Source organism: Semicossyphus pulcher, unplaced genomic scaffold (assembly GCF_022749685.1).
Source record: "Semicossyphus pulcher isolate SPU_LCO1_2020_fin unplaced genomic scaffold, fSemPul1.0.p SCAF_1, whole genome shotgun sequence".
In the NCBI taxonomy this organism is placed as follows: domain Eukaryota; kingdom Metazoa; phylum Chordata; class Actinopteri; order Labriformes; family Labridae; genus Semicossyphus; species Semicossyphus pulcher.
In genome coordinates, this window is record NW_027211603.1 from 19,789,605 (window position 1) to 19,810,084 (window position 20,480).

Here is a 20,480-nt window from a genome sequence, read left to right on the forward strand (position 1 = left end):
AGGGAAAATCAGTTCTAAGGCTTAAGGACTGTGTTGTCCTGTTTCATTCACTTATTTTTATTCCCTTTTAGATGATGTGATGTATGGGCATGTTTTGCCAATCCAATGCATATATATTTCTCATTTTGGTACCGTACAAGTAAAGAACTATTGGACTTCTTAGGTTATTGCCACAGAGGTGATTTTTCATCCTGTTTTCCTAAGATTTCTTTATCCATGGCCGACATTGACGTAGTCTCATATTTGTATGCTGTCTGTGACAACAAATAAGATAAATTATATTTCTGTAAAGTACATTTCAAGGCAGGAAATAATGGCTTTATGAAAAGAAGTATGATTGCAGATAATTGATTTACGCCACCACGTGAACTTAAGAGCAGATTTGATTGAAAGGAAAAGTTCCTCTAAATGTGATTATGCAAACAATACTTCATCAAAGTTTTCTGAGTAATTATATACGGAGGAGTTGTGAAAAACACAAGCTAGACTTTGAATAGAGGACCGAGGTGGTCTGTGTATCTGTCTGTGGAGTAATGGTGCCCCCTTCTGCCCAAACTGCCTGCACAAAGCCTCAGCAACAAAAGACAATTCTGCACTTAATGGTCAAATTGTTTCCCACCGAGACATCAAAGAAAAGGAGAGTGTATGTAAAACTGTGCAAAATCAGGCTTTATTCTTTTTTTTTCTGCATCTTCGCCTTTCATCATAATCATCATAATCACCATCATTGTCGTCGACATCATCTTTGAAAACTCACAGACAGCCAGAGAACCGATTCTCAGAGAGACTCGCAGCTCAATCCTCTTGGCAAAAACAGGCATCAGCTTTTAGCACAGTCCCGCAACACAATGAGTAAGCTGTACATGTCCACTTCTTTCAGGGGTAATACATTTCAATCGGGTCTCCAATGTGCGTATTTACAGTTTGCTCTTTTTCAGTGCCTCAAAGTCCGTTCAGTCGTTAAAGTTCCAGGAGACACTGAGAGCCCGTCTCAGTACACACATGGTTATGATGTTGGATATTATAGTCTTGCTATCTCCATAAATACTCTTCTTCCACTAGTGCCCGTCTACTGCAGGCCCGAGGACAGTCCGTTTCTCCAGCTTAGGCAAACTTTGAGTAAGTGCAATGTCTATTATAATGTCAAGAAAATACAAACCCACACGTACATACATACATACAGTACATGACTAACTGATAAACTTGATTAGCTATACAAGGTTGCCATTCTCCAAGGTGAAACCAAAGAGTTGCACATTAGTGCACATCATCCAGTGTCCACTATGCAGGGGCGGGGAGGATGTGAGCTCACCTCGACTGGATGCTGTCAGTAGATAGTTTGGTTAAGTGTCCATGATTTTCTGTACAGGAGATTTTGCAGGAGATTGTGAATCCAATGAGAAGTGTAGTGCACACTGAAAGAGATTCAATTCAAAGAGAGATTTTGTCCACTTAAAGAAAAAGTGAAGAACATTTGAATAAAAAGATGGCGAGCAACCTATTGTGGACATTTGTTTGGACATTGAACAGATATGCCACCAGGTTCAATCCAATCCACTTTTTTTTTCTCCAGGGACAATAAGATGATGGTTTTATACGTGTAATTAAAACAATATACTGTATCTATGTTGCTGGTTTTAAGTGGCACACCTCACAGGTACTCTTTGTTTTTACCTTCCACTCATCGTATGTCAACAACCAGGGAGCAAGGAGACATCAGACCCACTGTAACTGGGCCTCAACACACTGTTTCATTCACAGCATTGAAGAACGTCAGCTCTCATCGGTCTTCAACAGAGACACAGAATCAAAAACCTAATGAGCACAGTAGTTGATGAATATGACAAAATAGTACTTTTTTCTCTTTTTTTTTTAAATACCTTAGTACCAGGTTTCAGCCTTTCAAACACTCAGATGTGTGAAGTATTGAAAAATAACTAAGTGGAGGCTGGAGGAACAGAAACATTACAGTGAACATAAAGCATCTGAAAGTGCACACAGATTCAGACGTGGGTTCTGACTCTCAGCGGGATCGGCAGTAATAGCAGCCCTTTAAATGAAGCTGTGAGGAAACTTTTGTTCAGTCTTTCATGTTGCACTTTTTAGTCAAATAAAGTGTTTCTGTTCTTTTGAACGTCTAGTTGCTATGACCTTTTGAAAATGCATCAATGTCTTCATTTTGTCATGAAAAATCAGAACACAGTTAATAGCTGGATTTCTACATTTCATAATGTTATCAAAAACAAAGTGCCGACAGTGAATGTAACTAGAGTTCAAGCCACACCTCGCTTATAGGATACTGGGAACTTCATTCAGGGAACAAGGGGGAAAAAGATCATCCATCAACATGTCACAGACCTTAATATGTCATAAAACATCAAATGAATAAAGGGAGATGATGCCTTCACAAAGACAAGAAAAGAACAAACTTCAATGTGCATGTAAGTCCATCACTTGTTGCCACAAAGGGATCAAATCATCATTTTACATTTTTTTTAGTAGATATTCAAAGGATCAGTAAGGGTGCAGAAAAAAAGGGAGCAAGTCAAGTTGACCCAGGTTTTTTTAAGTGTTAGTTTGGACAGCTTCGTTCTGTCTTCATCAGAGGGAGATGGTTCTGTTGCAAAAGGACGTGAACTGAGAATAGCAGACTGACTTTTACACCTTTCTGAAGGTTAAATAAACATGTAAGCACTCGGAGAAGAGGAACAAAGGAGAGGGAGGGGGAAATGAGCGGACCAGAACAAAACGACAATAGAAATAATGTGCTCGAGAGCTCCCTCAGCCGTCAGTAACAGGCCTGAGGTCGGCTCGCCCAAACATTCACCGTCTGCCTGCCTGTGTGCCTCCGCCAGAGAGACTCAAGGAGAACCTCCATTAGCTGGAGTAGATCTGGGTCCCAATCACACGCATGATCTCCTTCTGCACCTTCGGCTCCTGGGTGTTGATGTTGGCATCTCCTACTTGGCCATCCTCATACCTGCACAAACGGATAGATTAGTTGACATGTGTTTTTCTTTAATCCCCCTCTTGTGCTGCTACTACTTTATGATATAAAAGCCCAGTTTAAAGTCTCATTATTAAGAGTTCCAGTTTACATGTATGTAATCAAGAAGGCATTATACTTAAGATAAAGAAATAAGCTTTCCATTACAAATAAGCCTCTGTGAGTTGTTCTTATCTGGGAAGTAAGTGAATTACTGCGATTGCAGAGCAGGCTTTGTTTAAATCTCCCAGTTATTACTCTAACAATATTAACCATTTCTTCAAGCTGAAAAAAAATACGACCATACACTCAGCGCAAGTTCTGAATTGAATTATATTTAGCTGTAATTTAAATTTGATTGCAGGCCATCTCAAATCTAATTTCCAACCCAGAAAGCAGCAGTGGACATGATAATAGACTTTGCCATCTGGTGAATTGTGAGTCCAAAGCGTGGACTAAAAGCTCTAACATCAGCAGCCAGTGTGGATGCCATGTTTTATCTGCTGAGCTCCAAAACACAGTTTAAAACATGATATTGAAAGGCTGTAAGCTGAGAAGAACCCTATCTAGTGGAGTGGTAGCACCACTTAACCACCAGCACTGTTTACTCACTGCTGATTCCAAATGATGAGGGATGTAGGACAACTGCAGCTTATACTGTCGTTTATTTGAGCATTTAACTGTGCATTTTAAATCGTGATAATGATTTTCAGACTTACTAGTAATCACTCTAACTGTATGTTGATCTGGGAATCATCAAGGATTTAAAAAATGAATACTCACACAAAGAAGAAGCGAGTACAGACGTGGTCGGACACTGGACACACCCAAATGTTGCCGTGTTTCTGCAGATCCTTAGATGTGATCACTGTTCAAGAGATGGAGACGCATTTTAAATTATTAACTGTTATTATTATGCACTCTTCTTCTTCTATTGTTCTCTTGTTGTTTTTGGTATTAAACAAGATAATGTAAGGCCATCCTCTGCCTGTTTTGTTTCTGTTTATCAACTGATTTTCAAACTTTAAGTAGACTGAAAATTGTCATCAATTCAATGTAATGTTTATTTGTTAAGAGAAAAATACACATGCAGGAATGTTTAATAAAGCCATTTTATAACTCCTACTGTACTTGTGATGTACTCAACCTTCACTATAATACATGTTTTATGAGTGTATACGCCAGCTTACCCGGAGACTCAGGTATACACAGCATAAAATGCCACATATCAATTACTGTCTCAGCTTTAACATGCATTACACCCTCTGTGTTTGTGATTACCTTCACACAGAGCGATGCAGTTCAGATTTCGACTCTGAAGAAATCTCGATTGTATCGGACGACTCTGAAAAGAAGAAGCGGTCAACTCAAGGTGTCTCTGGTTTCGAGAGGACTGAGAATTACAAACACAGAGTGTAACAGTCACAGCAAGGTTATACTCATAGTGAGAACTCATAAAAGACATCTTCAGAGACCTCAAATCCTTCCCGTCTGTAATACGTCCGTTCCCTCACCTGCGGTATGGTGTTCATGCGGTTGTAGCGCTGCACCAGCTCATCTTTGGTGGGCATACGGTGCTGTCCTTTCCCCATTCCTGCAAGACGCAGCACACAGAGAGCAAAGAACCCCAGAGTCAGAACGACCTTCCTTTCAGTCACTCAAGCTGTGAAAAACCTTCCTCTAGTGGTCCTGAACTGCTTCTACAGAGAAATTATTACCCACAGTGCCAACCTTCAGGTGAAGGTTATTGTTCCAAAATGCTGCTGAGTAGTTTTACATTAAGTGTAGCATCCATTACTCACGCAAAATGGTGACGCAGCAAGGAATTTTAATATCATAAATGGAAATCTATGGCAGAAACTGTTGGTTTTTTTCACATTAACATAAATCCATACCCATCCATGAAACTGGGAAACCTTTCCTAAAGGGCTTGTGAATAGTGCCAACAGTTGGGCTACTTTAGCAACCTGCTGACCTCCAGTCCAATCAGGACGGCCATAGTAGGACCTCAAAACCAACATCGTGTTTCAGTGGAAATACACAAGGAATGTAAGGTAGTGACTGAATTTTTAGTATAAGTGGCTCAAAATCCACAACAAACAAAAATAAAATAATAGAAAAAGCCAAAAGTAACACACACAGATCCACTGACAGCCCCACTTTACACAGCCACAGTAATGTATGGTGATGTATGTCACACAAGCTGAGAGAAGGCCTGAGGCCCTGCACCAAAAACACAACACAGAGCAGCGCAACAGCACGGCATGAAAACTCCCACGTATGAAAATGAAGTGTTCAAGGATGATCATCAGGCCATGTCACAAACACGGAGCTTAATAAAACGTAGAGGGGGGGCCGTAGAGGGCAAGGAAAGAGTCGTTCCTACCTGAGTATCCGAAAGATATGCTGGAGATGGGGCTCAGATAGATGCCCTTTCCGTACGCTGCCCCATGCAGCTTGGGTTTGAAAAGAGCAGGAAGGAAGGGTCACTGAGCGGCTGCACAGGACAACCTCACACATACAGATGTATTCACACGCGCGCTTACAATTCATACATGTCCTACTGTAGTTGAATAACAAAACGTAAGTCTGTTCCCTATGTGTTTTTGTGACAGTGTACCTGACAAACCCCACCGACCAGGCATATTAAATACACACACACACACACATGCAAATCCAAAGACGGTAGATAGCAAAGAGCCAAAGAGAGAAAAGGTAGTTTTGTAATTCCATTAATCTGTAACAGCCCCCTATTCGTCACACAGACATACCTTTTACCTGCTAATATAATTTCGTCTTATAACATGATGTAGCCCAGTGAAGATCATGCAATGCTTGTAATTTGTGAATGAAATTTGTGCATACAATTTTCAGCTATTCAAGGACTGGCTTCAAAGTAAAGATGACTAAGCATGAGGATGACTGAGAATGATGATGAGCCTCCACACAGGAACATCCAGAATTAAGGAAAAGAAAGGACCTCAGGTGCGACATGAACAAGTGATCACAGGCCACTGTGAAGCCAGGGAGAAACGAGTGGAAGAACAAAGAACGACTTGATAGATTGGAAATAAAAAAGTGAGGCAGATGAGGTCAGGATGTGGCACATTTAGATGAAAACAAAAGGAACAATAAACACGAGGTTTTGTTCTGGAGCTGGAGGCAGACTCCATTCTCCTCCAACTATGAAACACAATGACAGAGGAGGGGGGGTGTGTCAATGCTCAAGGTGAAGAGGAGAGGAGAAAGAGGAGGCAGACGAGCAGTGAGGCAAGATCAAAGATGGCGAGGTTCAAAAAGTTGGAGAACAAAGACGGCATAAATGAAATACATCAGCATGATAGAGCAATCAGGGCCGACGTGAAAGTTTAAAAGATCCTTGATATTCCTGATTTAATTGTGTTTCATCTCTTTTCAGGACGTGCCGGTGTATCTCCGAGCAGTCATTATCGACCGTATTGTGCAAATGAGACAATTCTGCGGCCTTTTTTTCTTATTATTTATCTATGTTTTACAGACCTGGGTCGCCGAGTGAGACGGCAACCTTGGCAGAATGATACAAAGATGCAGACATGAGTGAAACAGGAATATATGTGTGATAAAGAATGGTTTTGTTTTCTGCCTTAAAAATTATCCTCATGGTTCTCATGAACTTAAATGAACTCTCGAGGCTGTTATCTTACCTGAAAGCCCTCCTTATGCAACCACAGGAAGTCTATACTCACTAATGTGGAGTTTGTCCTTCGCCTCCTTCAGCTTCAGACCTAACCTACTCCGTGCTCTAAGTGGTTTACCCCAACAGGGCACACCGGCGGCTTCCCGGCATCACAGCTGACACCACGGCCCCCTCCCTTTGTCCCACAACAGGAAGGGACGTGCTGTCTGCTGCTGCCGGCTGAGGAGGCAAAAATGTGCCAACATGGGCCAGGAAAACCTCCAAGTGTGCCCCGCTCGCTAAAATGCCAATGTTGCAAAGCTGACGAAAAGGGAAGCTGGCATCCATTAACTGCAAAAATGAATCAGCCGGACAGCGAGCCTGCTCTGTCCGAGAGCAGGTTCACTGTCCGAGAGGAGATGCATCGTAAATTCCATCTAACTGCCAGGGTTACATACCTGCAGTTTGGTATAAGAGGCATTGACTAGTCCATTTCTCAGAACAGAGTGCCAGTTCTCTATATGGGAACCACTAGAGCAAGTGTAGAGAGGGAGAGACGAGAAAGAAGAGATAAAACAAAGTGCTGTGTGAATATAAATGGTGTGGATCTCAGCGTGCTGCCACTGTGGCCAGATCCGTGCTGTTTAACACCAAAGTGTCTGTAAAGTCTGATGCACATACATGGGACAAACATGGACATTTACGCTTATTAATCTACTTTTATATTATTTACTGTCTTTGAATATGTTTCTGCTACATCATTATAGTCCTTTACGTTAATTTCAATCCTCTCATAATGAAAAAGTATTGAAAGATAAAGCTGACGACCCATCACAGCTGTCTCTCAGTACAGGACGGGTTTGAATACATCTCCCTGCGTGGGTATCTGGACTGTCTTAAAATACAACACAGCGGTCACAGCAGTGTCATGAGTGTTGTTATTTTTAACTACTTTTGAATCAGTAAGACGTGTTTGTTCCCACATCCTAATAAATAAGCAAGGGACAATTTTGAATTCCACTTATCAGCTGTTCCAACATCGTGCAGATTCAGATTAAAGTGACTCATAGCATGTCGTTATATTTTGTATGTTTCTATTAATATCAGAGTAAAATGACGGCAGCCGAGCTGACATGGAAGTTTGGCGTTCCCTTGTAAGAATTATTAAATTTGTAGTAATAACCAGCAAAGAGACTGTAAGCACTGTTGGTGAATTAGTTGTACCCTGCAAGTTCCCAGATGGGCCGTGTGTATCTAAAATATTCAGCAAAGCCCCATCTGCTACAGTTCAAATCTCTATCTCACAGATAGTGCTGGCTCCAAGTGCTGGCTTAGCAAGGTGCTTTCAGTGTCCAAGAGAGCAGCCACTGCCCTGTGCTGTTATTTGTTATGGTCCCATAAAAATCTGCTAGAGTGGCTCCCCCGTCCGCAACATAATGACCAGGTGTTACCCTGAGACGCGTGCATGTTTGACAGAGTGTACTGCTGTACTGCTAAATTATGCATGCATTCCAGTGACTATGCATGATTTGAGATCAATTATTTACAGCAAGTGATTTCTCACATTATAACAGCCACAAGCTTAATAATTAAGCTCGCAAATTATTTTCTGATATTTTATACATAGCCTAAATTATTTTGACTCATGAGATTTATAAGCTTTAAAGTAGTAATTTAATGAAAATAGAGTGTCCATTGTATAAATGCAGTGTCAGCTAATGAGAGGAACAAGGTGGACTCACTGGAAGGCGAAGGTGCTGCCATATAGCTTCTTGGCAGTGCGAAAACGAGCCTCCTTGGCAGGGGGGCTGCTGAGCAGCAGGAACTGGTGGGAGGTGTGCATGAATTTCAGTTGCTATCACAATGAGGTCATAAGGGACAAATGAGAACAAGAGAGGGAGACAAACATACGGCGAGAATGAGCACAAACTGTCAAATTACATGATGTAGTATTAAATAAAACTAATTTGACATAGGAGACTTCAGAGAACGTTGTTCTGGTTTCCTACCCTACTCAGAGGCAGCTTGACGATATGAGATCTGTTACTGGAAATAATCCTGTTAAAAGACAGAAAGGACCAAAAAAGAAATTAAATAATCAACAATTAGCAAAGTAGCCTCCACTGTGCACTTTGCTTGAGCTACAAATGGCCTTTTTAAAGCACACATTTTGACTTAAGTAGCAAAAGCATGGGTGTTGCTAACATATCAGGTGACTGATTAATGATCATTCACCTGGTATGTTAAGTTTGTAATGATCTTACTGATTATTATTGCTGTATGTTTTTCTGAATTGACATTAAACCTTGTTTTCATGCAAAGCAGAGTACACTCGTGTTTGGAACAGATCCTCTCTACTCACCACTGCAGCAGGGGGTGGGCCAAAGGGTCAAGTTTGTCCATCTGTTTCTTGATCTCTAGATATGAGCCCTGGAAAACAAACAGGTAACAATGTGTTGATTTCAATCTGCTCCACATATTTTTATCCAAAGCCAAATGAGGAAGTGTCTAGATACATTCATATGATGTCTTTAAAACATTATAAAAAGAATAGCAGGAGCAACAGCTAAAACACCACAGTCCGCTACACACAGAGCTGGGTAAAGGACTGTTTAAGTAATACATGATTTCAACTGTGGCTTTGATCCACTGCTGCCCTCCCCTTCTTCCCCACCCATCTCCTTCTTGTACCTGGGTCATTTCCCGAATGGACATGACGCTGTCCAATGCTTTCTGCAGTCTTTCATAATTCTTCTTCTGTGTTCATCGGTTGAGCCAAACATCCATTGTATGCAATGAGAGAGGGAACAACATACAGGCATCTAAAATCACTTGTACAGATACCAGTTTGCAAAATATTGTAACTATTTAGAAATTCCTCCAATACATGTTGTTAAAGAAAATGTATCTTATACTATATGTCATGCATTTTAGTTCGTGACAAGCTACAAAAATGTTTTCAAGTTTTGTCCTGACAGCCGCAGAGGTTTTAACAGAGTGAGATTTATTTTTCACTAATATTAATGTCATCATGGAATAAAATGTGTGTATTGTTTTAGGTAGTTATCAAAATTGAAGCAGTGAGGATGCTGACCTTTGGGTTGAAGGCCAGAGTCTTGGGGTCATTGGGGTCAACGACTGAAGGGTAGGGCTCAAAGATGATGCTCTTACGAGGAGACTCAAGAGCAGCTCGACACATAGCCACAAGTAGGTCCACCACCTGAGAGGAGAGAGGTTTTACATTTAAATCATATGCCTTTATCTGATGCATGTGTTATAGCATCAAACTTTAGCCTTTGACACTTGTGTTTTGTTTTTATAACATACATAGCTTTTATTCTCTGATCTAAAATTAATTGGGAATTTCAGGAAGATAATAAATAGGCATTGCAGAAACAAAATACAAATCATATACTATCTGTTGTGTTGTTGTCACCTCTGCTCCAGTGGCCACCTCCTCTGCAGCTCCAGACATCACACCCAGAGTGTAAAAGGAGAACACGCACAGCTCCCTCGTGCAGACAGCAGGCTTTATAAACACAGAAGAACAAGGGAATGAAATGCACTCATTTCAATCTGTACTGCATATGTCCACAAAAACAAGCACACTCATGCACGAAAATACTGGAAATCTCTATCAACTACAATTGAGGAGAATTCATAAACAGGAATAGATTATTCATAAAGAAAGAAAACATAATGAACATGCTTTTTATAAGGATTTATAAATCTATACTGTTTCTCTTTCTTGTGTCTGGTACCTTCAGCATGGATCCATTCTGAAAGACGTGCTGTTCGTCACACACCACGCAGTACTCGTTGAGCGTTGGGATCCTCTGCTCTGAGTACTTCATTATCTGTTAGTAGGAAAGCACAGTTGTGTGCCCAGTTATCACTCCCACCTCATGTGCTGCCATGTAAAGGAAAAAAGCCTAGGCAGCAAAATTGTCGCAAAACTACAATTTTATACTACAATGCACAATGGGCCCCACCTCTTGTCGCAGTCTAAACAAGGTCAGCTATACACTGTATGATATTTTTATATGCTGGATCACAGGGTTTCTTATCCTCATATACAGAAACTGCTTACAGACGTTATCCTTATGCACATCCCAAGAGAAAAGTAACTGATTCGACAGATCGTCATGTTTATAGACTGTACAAAAGACTCTTAAAGTACAGGTTGTATAGTTAGACTCTTAAATCCTTGAGGTCTAACCTGCACTAAGAAGCCGTATTCCAAGGTAGGGATGTTCTTGCAGTGGCCGCCCGCCTGGGATGAGAAAAACAATTCAATCAGCTGCCTCGTGGTAATCTGCGCTGGGGCCCTGGCCGCTGGGACAGCCACAGTCTGATGAGTCAAGTGAAGACAAAGCATTATGGGAAAGGGCGCAGCAGCCATGTTACGGAAGGGGTAAGGAAAGGCTCAGGAGGGAACAGTGCAGGTAGCAGGTGACTGAGGAGAGGGTCAGAGTGGATCACAGTGCATTAAAACAGCATGAGAAAAAAGTGCCTTAAAAACAGCATTCATTATTAATGTTTTATGGAGTTGTGATTATAAAATCCTTATCATAGTATCATGAGTTCCTACATCCGTGTTTGTAAAGAGTGTGAGTGACAATTACCACAAAATGGCATGCAAGTAAGACACATTAAAGGCATATAAGAGGGAGGACAATGAACTCCTAATCTTAAAGAGTAGTAAGGGTACAGATTTGTCCGGACTGTCACTGACCTGGCTGTTGGGTGGATAGCTGAAAAGTTCCCCTTTAGGGTTCTTCATGGTACATGAGATAGAGCGGTTCATCAGGCGGGTCACTCTCAGCTCGGGGACGCTAAGCTTCCCTTTTAAAACTGTGTCTTGGATCAGAGGAAAACTTGGAGACCTGGAGGAAAAAAGACAAGATTCACATGCATCAGTTCAAAATGCTGATGTTAATGTTTTTGTTTTTTCCCATGTTTTTGTAAAAATTACAAACAGGCAAGTTTGACTTTAAAAGGACAACTTCGCTAAATGAAATCTGTTCAGGCAGACGCTCGAGTCTCTAACTGTTGTTACACAAGAGCCACTGCTTTTCAATTTCCCTCTCAGAATATTATCTGTACACACTCCCGACATGAGACTTGTGTCAAGTTTTGAAGATATGATGACAGTCCAGTTGTTAGTGACGCTGACCCCTTTCGAGCAGGCCGGGATTCAATCCCTGAGCACCGATAACTGTCAAAGCATCCCAAAGTACGACAGAGGCCAAGAAGACTCCTCTCCCCCAGGTGGAAATTGGTGTGAAATCTGTGAGCGTGTCAGATTTTGAATTCAAGTCAATCTGCAACATGCTATGTCAGAGCTCTCTTTCCCTTGCTTGTATTCTTTGCCATGGTTCATCTTTCATTGTCACACTTGGAATAAGTATCTCTGTCATTATCTTTAGAGCTAGCAGGACATTTTACCCCGATCCCTCAGAAGGTCAAAGAGTATTAGTTTAAAAAAGTGAAAAGGCATAAAATAGAGGCACAATATAGACGTCAGAAGTAAAACAGACCAGACTGTGGAAAGCATTGCCCGTAAAAAAGGATATTTACAGATAAAGAAATCTCCAGAATTACATGTTAAAGGGGACATATCTTAGCCGTGCAATCAACATTCTATTATTCTAACATGTTTTTGTATCACTTTGGCAAAGTTAGTTTCGTTTTAAAAATTGTATATATATTTTAATTCAGTTTTCACTTTTTTCACTGTGAACAATAAACACCCCGAAATGTGAAACCCATGCAAAATATGAGAATATCCATTTAAAAGATATTTAAGAATGTTTTGTGACCAGGTACAGATTGAATCACTGAAGTTTAATGGTGTGCAGTACATTTTGTAACCCTACACTTCTACATAATGTATTCTTTAGAATTAAATGTCCATCCACATCAACAACGCTTTGTTATTTTTTGCTAAAAATATTCGCGACAATTGAAATTTCAGTTGAGTTACACGAAGCAAGCATCACAATCCCAGTACAGCAGGTGAACTCTACTACTGGGAACTTCAGACATCTGTATAAAAATATCTGCATTAGACTTATATATATTGCATCCCTACTTCTGTACTAGTCTGTATTATTGGTCACTGTTAACACTCACCCTGCATTGGAGTGTCTGTTACTAGTGTAAAATGTGTAGCATGCTGTGTATGAAACCTGAATATTGTTGTATAGATGCCTTGAAGGGTAAACAGGGAGAGAAAGAGAGACCTACTTGGGTATGGGGGAGAAGATGCTGAGCCCGGCACGGAACTTCTTGATGGTTCCTCCGGCTTTGAACCAGCTGTGCCTCTTCTCCTGCTGGGCCTTGAGGAACTCATTACTGAGGTGCTTCCACTGCTGTGAGGTGAACGTGCTCAGGATCCTGCCGCGTTACAAAAAGGAAAGTTAAGCAGAAGAATTGTGAGTGAGCTTCTTTAAAACACCAAGTTTTGCTGTGCTTTTTTTATTTATTTTGAATGAGCAGATTAGTCACACATAAGACTATTATTAAGGTTTTTCCTTTTGCATCTATTATGTATGACTATTGGTGAATTTTAATTAAATAAAATAATAATCGGTGGTTTCCTGATGCTGTATACTTCAACACAATTTTACTTTTTATACTATGCACCATTTCCCTATAGACCTGATCAGGCAGTAAAAACAACAGATTACATGACTCACTTTTTGAGCTGCAGGCCGAGACTGAAGCCTTCTTTATTGGAGGGCTGGAACACCTCTACTGACGGCTCTGAGTAAACATGACTCGCATTATTACACAGTTGACAGATACACACAGGCTCTTTCTTTCACTCTCCCTCTGGTATAGCACATAGTGTACTCACCTCCCACGCTCAGTGAGTGGCACAAATACCTAAAGTCCCTCCCAGAAAACCAACATCCAACACTGACATCTTTACTCACCAGGTCCATCGAGGTACTGAGAAAGAGAAAAGCGCAGTCTCAGAATAATGGGCTCTGTTCTGATAACTTTCCAAGCTGTCGCAACCTCCTCCTGAGTCAGACACACATACACGTACACACATACACACAAATACACAGAGTTAGCATCCTAATTAGGGCCATTTCTCATGACATAAATAAATTATGAGCACAGGATGCATTATAAATGATGTGTTACTTTGCAAAATGTCAACTTTAGAATAGTAATGGGGAAAGACGGAGGAGGTGTGTGCAGGGAGAGAAGACTGCTGACTCACGTCTAAGAAACCGATGTTAATATGAAGATCGATGTCCACGTCATCGATGGTCCCATACTCCCTGTTCAGAGACACAACAGATCCTATTAATTTATCATGAGAAATGGTGCGCATTAAACGCTTGCATTTAAGTGATTTACCCCTTGAGGAGCTCAGTTTTTCCTATTTTGCCAAACGAGCCTATTTAAATAGCACATGATATCTTTAAATCATACCTGTGGGCAGCGTGCAGCATGAAGACGTACAGCAGACTAAATCATATCACCGCTAAGTTTTTTTGTTTGTGTGTGATTGTGTGTGTGCTGTACCTAACAGAGACAGCACTGTCAGTGTAGATATCTTTTACAGCCTCAATATCTGCATCCAGTTGAGGGTGGCGGTACAGGTCAGCAGCACAGCTCCCCTGTAACAAGCAACACTGGACACAATTACAGTACAGAAAATGCTATAAAAGTCGTTCTCGGATTGTTGTTTGACAAACTTAATGATACAAGTGTTGAATTTGTTACAATAATGTTTTCACACCTTTAAACTGCCAGTGTTTAGGTCATTTTGGTCAAGTTAGCATTCATAACTAACCAGTCAAAGAAGCTAACGTTTTCAACCAGTTATCTATTACTTTAAGCTAGCTATTTTAACCAGTTAGCTATTGGAGTTAGCTTTTAGCTAACTATTACCACCATTTACAAATTACATTTAGCTTTTTAAACTATCTGTCCATTACTTTAAACTATGTGTTTCAATTATCTATTAACTTAATGTAGCCATCTAGTTAAACATTTAACTGTTGCTATATCAACCATTCATCTGTTGCAATAAGCTATCTACTTAAGCATTTATTTAAAACATTTATTTCTTTTGCTATATCAACCATTCATCTGTTGCAATAAGCTATCTACTTAAGCATTTATTTAAAACATTTATTTCTTTTAGCATTCATAACTAACCAGTCAAAGAAGCTAACGTTTTCAAACAGTTATCTATTACTTTAAGCTAGCTATTTTATCCAGTTAGCTATTGGAGTTAGCTTTAAGCTAACTATTACCACCATTTACAAATTACATTTAGCTTTTTAAACTACCTATCCATTACTTTAAACGATGTGTTTCAATTATCTATTCATTTAATGTAGCCATCTAGTTAAACATTTAGCTGTTGCTATATCAACCATTCATCTGTTGCAATAAGCTATCTAAGCATTTATTTAAAACATGTATTTCTTTTAGCTTAATATTTCAACTGTTTATGTATTTTCTCTTTCATTCCTTTTTAAGGAATTTATAGATTACTTATGGCTGCCTGTTTAGACCTCTTAGCTAGCTTGCTAACTAACTCTTAACATACTCTCAATTGCAATACATACTGTTACTGCTGATTCACTATGGAAACATTTTTATTCAAATCAGTTTCACTTTTTGTCAACCGAGATACTTTTTCCCTTTCAACCACACCCCCAGCTTTTCATGGCATTGGGACATATTGCAATTCGGACAAGTATTCAGCCTCTCTTAGCTCTGGTCCAATATTAAGCTTGTTTTATATTTGCAATAAAATCAGAACATTTGTTTAATCAAGTTTTATAAATAAGAGAAATATCTTTTTCAGAAAAACATTAGTAAAACGGTAGGCACTGATCATTTCTGAATGAGATGAGTTTAGCCAAGGTGTCAAACTGCAGTAAATAACCCATTTTGTATCCTCCTATAATAAGTGTTAATGATAATCACTGGGCCAAGTTTGTCATACGTGTTCTTGGTGTCTAGACTTGAAGTCAGACTCTCATCTCCTCAGCTCTGAGTGCATATAACAGATCCCACACTTTCATCCTTATCTTCTCTATGCTGCTTTCATGTTCTCTGACTGCATAGAAATGGGCTTTAAGTCCCAGACTGGATTTACATTTCAATCACAAGACTTTGAAGATAACAGTAAAAAAGAATGACTAATAGATTAAGGTCCTATATGGAACTTTACGAGCTGAGATGATGGCAGCCGAGGAAATGAATTTGACAGTGTTGCTTGGCAATGATACTTAAGATTGTTTAGGGTGATAGTGATAGTTTAGTACTGTGATATGACAGAAAGAATTACATGTACCTGCATTGTACTTTTGTAGCCTTTGTGGTAAATGTCATATTTGCCATTGTCAGTGTGCAAACATGTATATTTCTGTTTAAGCCCAGAACCTTGTGGAAATCGATACATGCCTCACATTTTAACAAAAGACTCTGCTTCATATGAATTTTAATGTTTGAGCAGCTGGCAGTGAGAGATAATGATGGAAATGTCAACTCAGCTGGTCCATCTGTCCTGCACTACCAACGCAAAATATCTCAAAAATGATCCACCACACTGCCTTGACATTTGGGCTGAATATTCATAATCCCCAAAAGAAGGATTATAAATGATTTTGGAGTCTGCTGACTTACTGTCTAAGGTCAGCATCAGGTCAAAAAGGCATGTTGCTAACTTTCTATCTTCCCCAGAGGGCTTGTTCTTTCGTGTCTAGATATTCTTATCATGGATATTTCTATGATTATTATGGTAGTTATTGCTGGTGTTCTATGTCATATTTCTATTATTATCATTATTTTTATAACAAATGCCACTTCTTATTAGCCTATTATTATAAAAGTTGTTATTGTTATTATTGTTTTTACTGTCTGTCTGACAATCTTTGTGCATCTCCCTTGACACAACAGGTCGAGACAGATGGCCATACACCTATTGTCTGTTAAAAGCAAGTTTTTCCTTTTGTTGCTAATGGTTGAATTTGTCGGCCTCTGAAAATAATATCATAATAATAATAAGTAGTTTCGTCCTGCTCTATGTATATGATTTTATTATATATCTTTTGTTGTGATTTGCTGCTTTATAAATAAAAACGGATTCATTGATTCATTGAAAAAATCCTCTTAACCAAATCTGGTGGCTGTTTTCTTGTAAAATGATGCCCTCTTTTTTTCAGCTTCGTAATACAGCAGTAAAAAAATCTTGTCTTTCAACACATCCTGTCAGAAGTCATTTTCAGGTTTCTTAAGAACTAAAATAATATTATTCTTTAAACAAATGCTAATTTTAAACAGTTGTTTAAGGTTGCTTTGTGCCATTATGTTATGGGGTAATTTTTTTAAATTAAAAACTACATAACAACACTGACTAGCATTGGCAGTAAAAACACTACATACACCAGATTAAACATATACATTTAAAGGTTACTGTAATGGCTTCTGCTGTACCTGAATGCCATACAGGAACTGTTCCGATTCGTTTTCCCCATCCGACTCCTCGTCTGTCCAACACTGGCCTTTGATGTCCTGTGGGCCCACACATTGTGAAAAGGCCATTATAGTAGAGTGGAAAGAAAATGCAACCTCTTTCTATCATCCTTTCATCGCACATCCTTCCTCACATCTCCCTATTTAGCCTCCCATTCGTGGGCTTCAAAACATTGCTATATATAGCATCTCAAACAGAGAGGAAGATAAATGATTTGTTTCCAAAAGACAGGATACTCTGTGAATTCAGTCTTCAAAAGAATACTCAAGTGACAATTAAAGGGATGAAATGATAAAAATATCTTTCTTTTTTTGGTAAAAATAACCATGTTTGTTGTCATTGCTAGCAAAGATTGAAGCCCAGAGGTCCTGTTGCATGAACCTACCCCTTTCACATACTTGCTACTCCTACATTAAGCTAAAACACATTTTCCACTGTCTAAATGTGACATCTAAGTCATATGAAAGAACTACACCAATAGCATTCTTGCTTTCTCACCATTGGGTCTGCTGTTCATAGGGCTCACTCAGACAGGTTTAGGCCGTCGAATACAGCCAACCATCGCAGCCTTTTTCCAGGTGGAAGGCACGAGAACAGAAAACCAGAGAGCCTCGACAGACCAACCCTCCTTCTCGCACGCGTTAGCACAGCAAAACCTTGAAGAAGCAGAAATTCAAATTGAGTAAAGGAAGAAAAAATGAGACAAAGAGGCCATCTCCAGTGATGCCATGCTTTGTAAATAGTGCCCTCCTCCTCTTTTCTTTAAATGGTCTGCACTTCACCTTGCCATGTATCCTAGCAACAGCCATCTCTGCCTCCTTTCAGAGTGGCATTAATCACTGTGGAGAGAGTGTGTGGGAGATATGTGCTGTACGATCAGTACCCAGGATGTTTCCATTTCTTTGTTTTGATTTGTTTTTTTTCCAGGAATAACTTCTATAAATATCGTAGAACCAAAGGTTGGCACATCTTTATGGACACACTGTGAAAACAACACATCCACTGATGTCACTGCATCATTTGACTGATGTTTTTCATTTGCCTGGTAAATAAAGAGAACCGATTTGGAATGCCTAATAATTTTGCATAAGAAGAGCACGTGAAATATAATGGACATTTCTCACAAATTCAACATCACAAAATAACAGTTGCCTAAAGCGAAAAGCTATAAATGTGGTGATGTTTTGATTTACAGATAAATTACGACAAATTAAGAAAAAACAAACTGTTAACAACATCACTGATATTACTGAGGCAGCAATAGTTCACTGTATTTCAAAGCGACACATTACATTTTGTGTCAGGCATGTAAACAATGAGCACGGTGTCCTTTAAGTGAAGCTTAAAGCTGCAGATGCACGGTGGCATATTTCACACTGCGGCATCAGACTACAAATTAAAATTTAAATAGTCTAGTTCGTATCAAACCAAAATAATAACGTTTTCTTTTTAATATTCATCAAGACTGCATCCTGAGACAAACAAAGACCTGATGACAACGTAGCTTAGCACTACAGGACGGACTGCATTTACAAAACCATCAGTCATGAAGGCTTCTATGCTAGATATAGGTCAATACAATTTACCACCAATTGAACAAAAATTGTTTATTTTGTCTTTGTTTGCTGCACTAACATAGGAAAGAGCTCATCTTTAACATGGATTAGGCCATTTTCTACATGTCTAAACAAAATAATCATGATATACTGTGTTTTTGTCTTTCTGATTATGGATGACGTTTTTGTTACATTGGTCGGCTCCTTTCTTGTCTAAAAAAACCCTTCCAGACGTCAACTGCACCCGATTAAACACAGCTCCCTCGTCATCATCACGTCCTCCACCTCAGATCCTCTTTTTTTCTCTATGTGCTTGCTGCCATGTCCTCAACCCTGCTAGCGTTTACATCCTTTAACCCCCCCCCCCCCTCCCCAACATACCCACAGCCGCTGTCGTCTCACATACCAATAGAGCCGCCGACAAACTAGCCCCCCACCCTAACCCCCCCACATCCACCACCGCCATCACCGTCCCTATTCCTCCTTCTGATAATATTCAACACAAACACAAATGCAGTCAAGCGGATTTTCCCCTCCCCCCATGCTCTGCACCCTCACCCCGTCCATCCAGACTTACCTCCACAGAGGATGGAGACTCGGATGCTGTCCTTGCCTCAGCTGCTCCCCCTCTTAAAGGGCACACCTGCCCCTCTCTCTCTCCGTGGCGGTTTTCCACTGAAATGATGGATGACAATAAGCCCACAAGCATGAGATTTTTGAGAAATCACAGCCACGATCCCTAAATTCTGCCGCGTCTCTCTCTCTCTCAGTGCTCCTAGTGTGTGTGTCTGCGAGCAATCCAGCTGGCGTGTTAGTCTGTGTGTTTATCTATTGCAGATCTCTGCTCCTACTGCTGTCTTATATTTTGCCTGACAACACTGAGGGGTCTGAGCATGCTCAGTGAGGCCAGGCAAGCCAGTCATGTGACCTGCAGCTGACTGCACTGCTGCTGAGAAATAACGAGGAAAGATGGAGGAGAAATGGCTCTGCTCTTGTATATGCGTCTGCCTGTGTGTTTGTGTGTTGTCTTAGTGTGTGATTGCAGTGTCAATAACAATAATGCTCTGGAGGCAGGTTATTTTTGCTATTTAATGTCTTTAAATTTATTTTTTAAAAAGTCATAATGAATAATGAAATAAATATATAAAAATATACATGTTTCCTTCACACTTTAGCTGCCCTGCATGCTGTGTAGACACAGCTATACTTGGGTTCAATTAATCTAATATTTAATTTATATGACAAAAATCAGTGACAGTTACATCTTCAAAAATCAATATAACATTTAAAAAACATCTGTGTCTATGATACTGTGTGTCATTGTGTACATGAGTAAGGCAATGGTCATGGCCTCTGAGCTAATCAGTCTTTACCCTGATTATCTCAAGGTAATGTATCCATTTAAGAACTGATCATTAAGAATAGACGGATTAATGAACAGGTGCTCAGCCAACTGTCTGGTTAATGTGTGTTTGTAGTCCGGAAAGGAGACTTAAAGGGCTCTGATGCTTATGGTGCAAGATAAATATAGCTAATTACGCACTGTAAGACCATTTGTTCTATTTACAAAACGTTGTATCTAATGTTGTTATATGATTATCTGTACGATCATCAAAATGCAATTGTGTTGTCTTTTATGTGTGCCTAAATGGAGTTGTGTTCATGCACTACATTGTTTCCCCTTATTATTCACATCTAGTCATTCATGGTTGCAGTTGCTGTACTCATGCAGTAACAATACACGCAGAAGCATTTGGGACTCCTTTA

At 39.8% G+C, this 20,480-nt stretch overlaps 1 protein-coding gene across 5 annotated transcripts; it reads right to left on the minus strand.

Annotated features, from left to right (window-relative positions):
• Window positions 1–648: 648 nt before the first annotated feature.
• Window positions 649–19,563, minus strand: LOC138586749 (protein mono-ADP-ribosyltransferase PARP6). Of its 5 annotated transcripts, none has more exons than XM_069657916.1 (23): window positions 19,291–19,563; window positions 17,656–17,813; window positions 17,118–17,195; window positions 14,187–14,281; window positions 13,879–13,939; window positions 13,583–13,673; window positions 13,343–13,409; window positions 12,891–13,040; window positions 11,377–11,527; window positions 10,861–10,914; window positions 10,403–10,498; window positions 10,078–10,170; window positions 9,736–9,861; window positions 9,333–9,398; window positions 9,004–9,071; window positions 8,651–8,699; window positions 8,384–8,496; window positions 7,100–7,172; window positions 5,373–5,442; window positions 4,501–4,580; window positions 4,268–4,331; window positions 3,770–3,854; window positions 649–2,980 (listed from the first exon to the last, which is right to left on the minus strand). In XM_069657916.1, the coding sequence occupies exons 2-23, from the start codon at window positions 17,656–17,658 to the stop codon at window positions 2,878–2,880; spliced, it is 1,836 nt and encodes a 611-aa protein (XP_069514017.1). In that variant the 5' UTR covers window positions 17,659–17,813; window positions 19,291–19,563; the 3' UTR covers window positions 649–2,877. The 5 variants fall into 5 exon arrangements, with proteins under 5 accessions (XP_069514017.1, XP_069514016.1, XP_069514015.1 ...); XM_069657915.1 differs by having other exon boundaries at window positions 9,333–9,395; window positions 10,861–10,992; window positions 14,187–14,296; XM_069657914.1 differs by having other exon boundaries at window positions 10,861–10,992; window positions 14,187–14,296.
• Window positions 19,564–20,480: the final 917 nt, after the last annotated feature.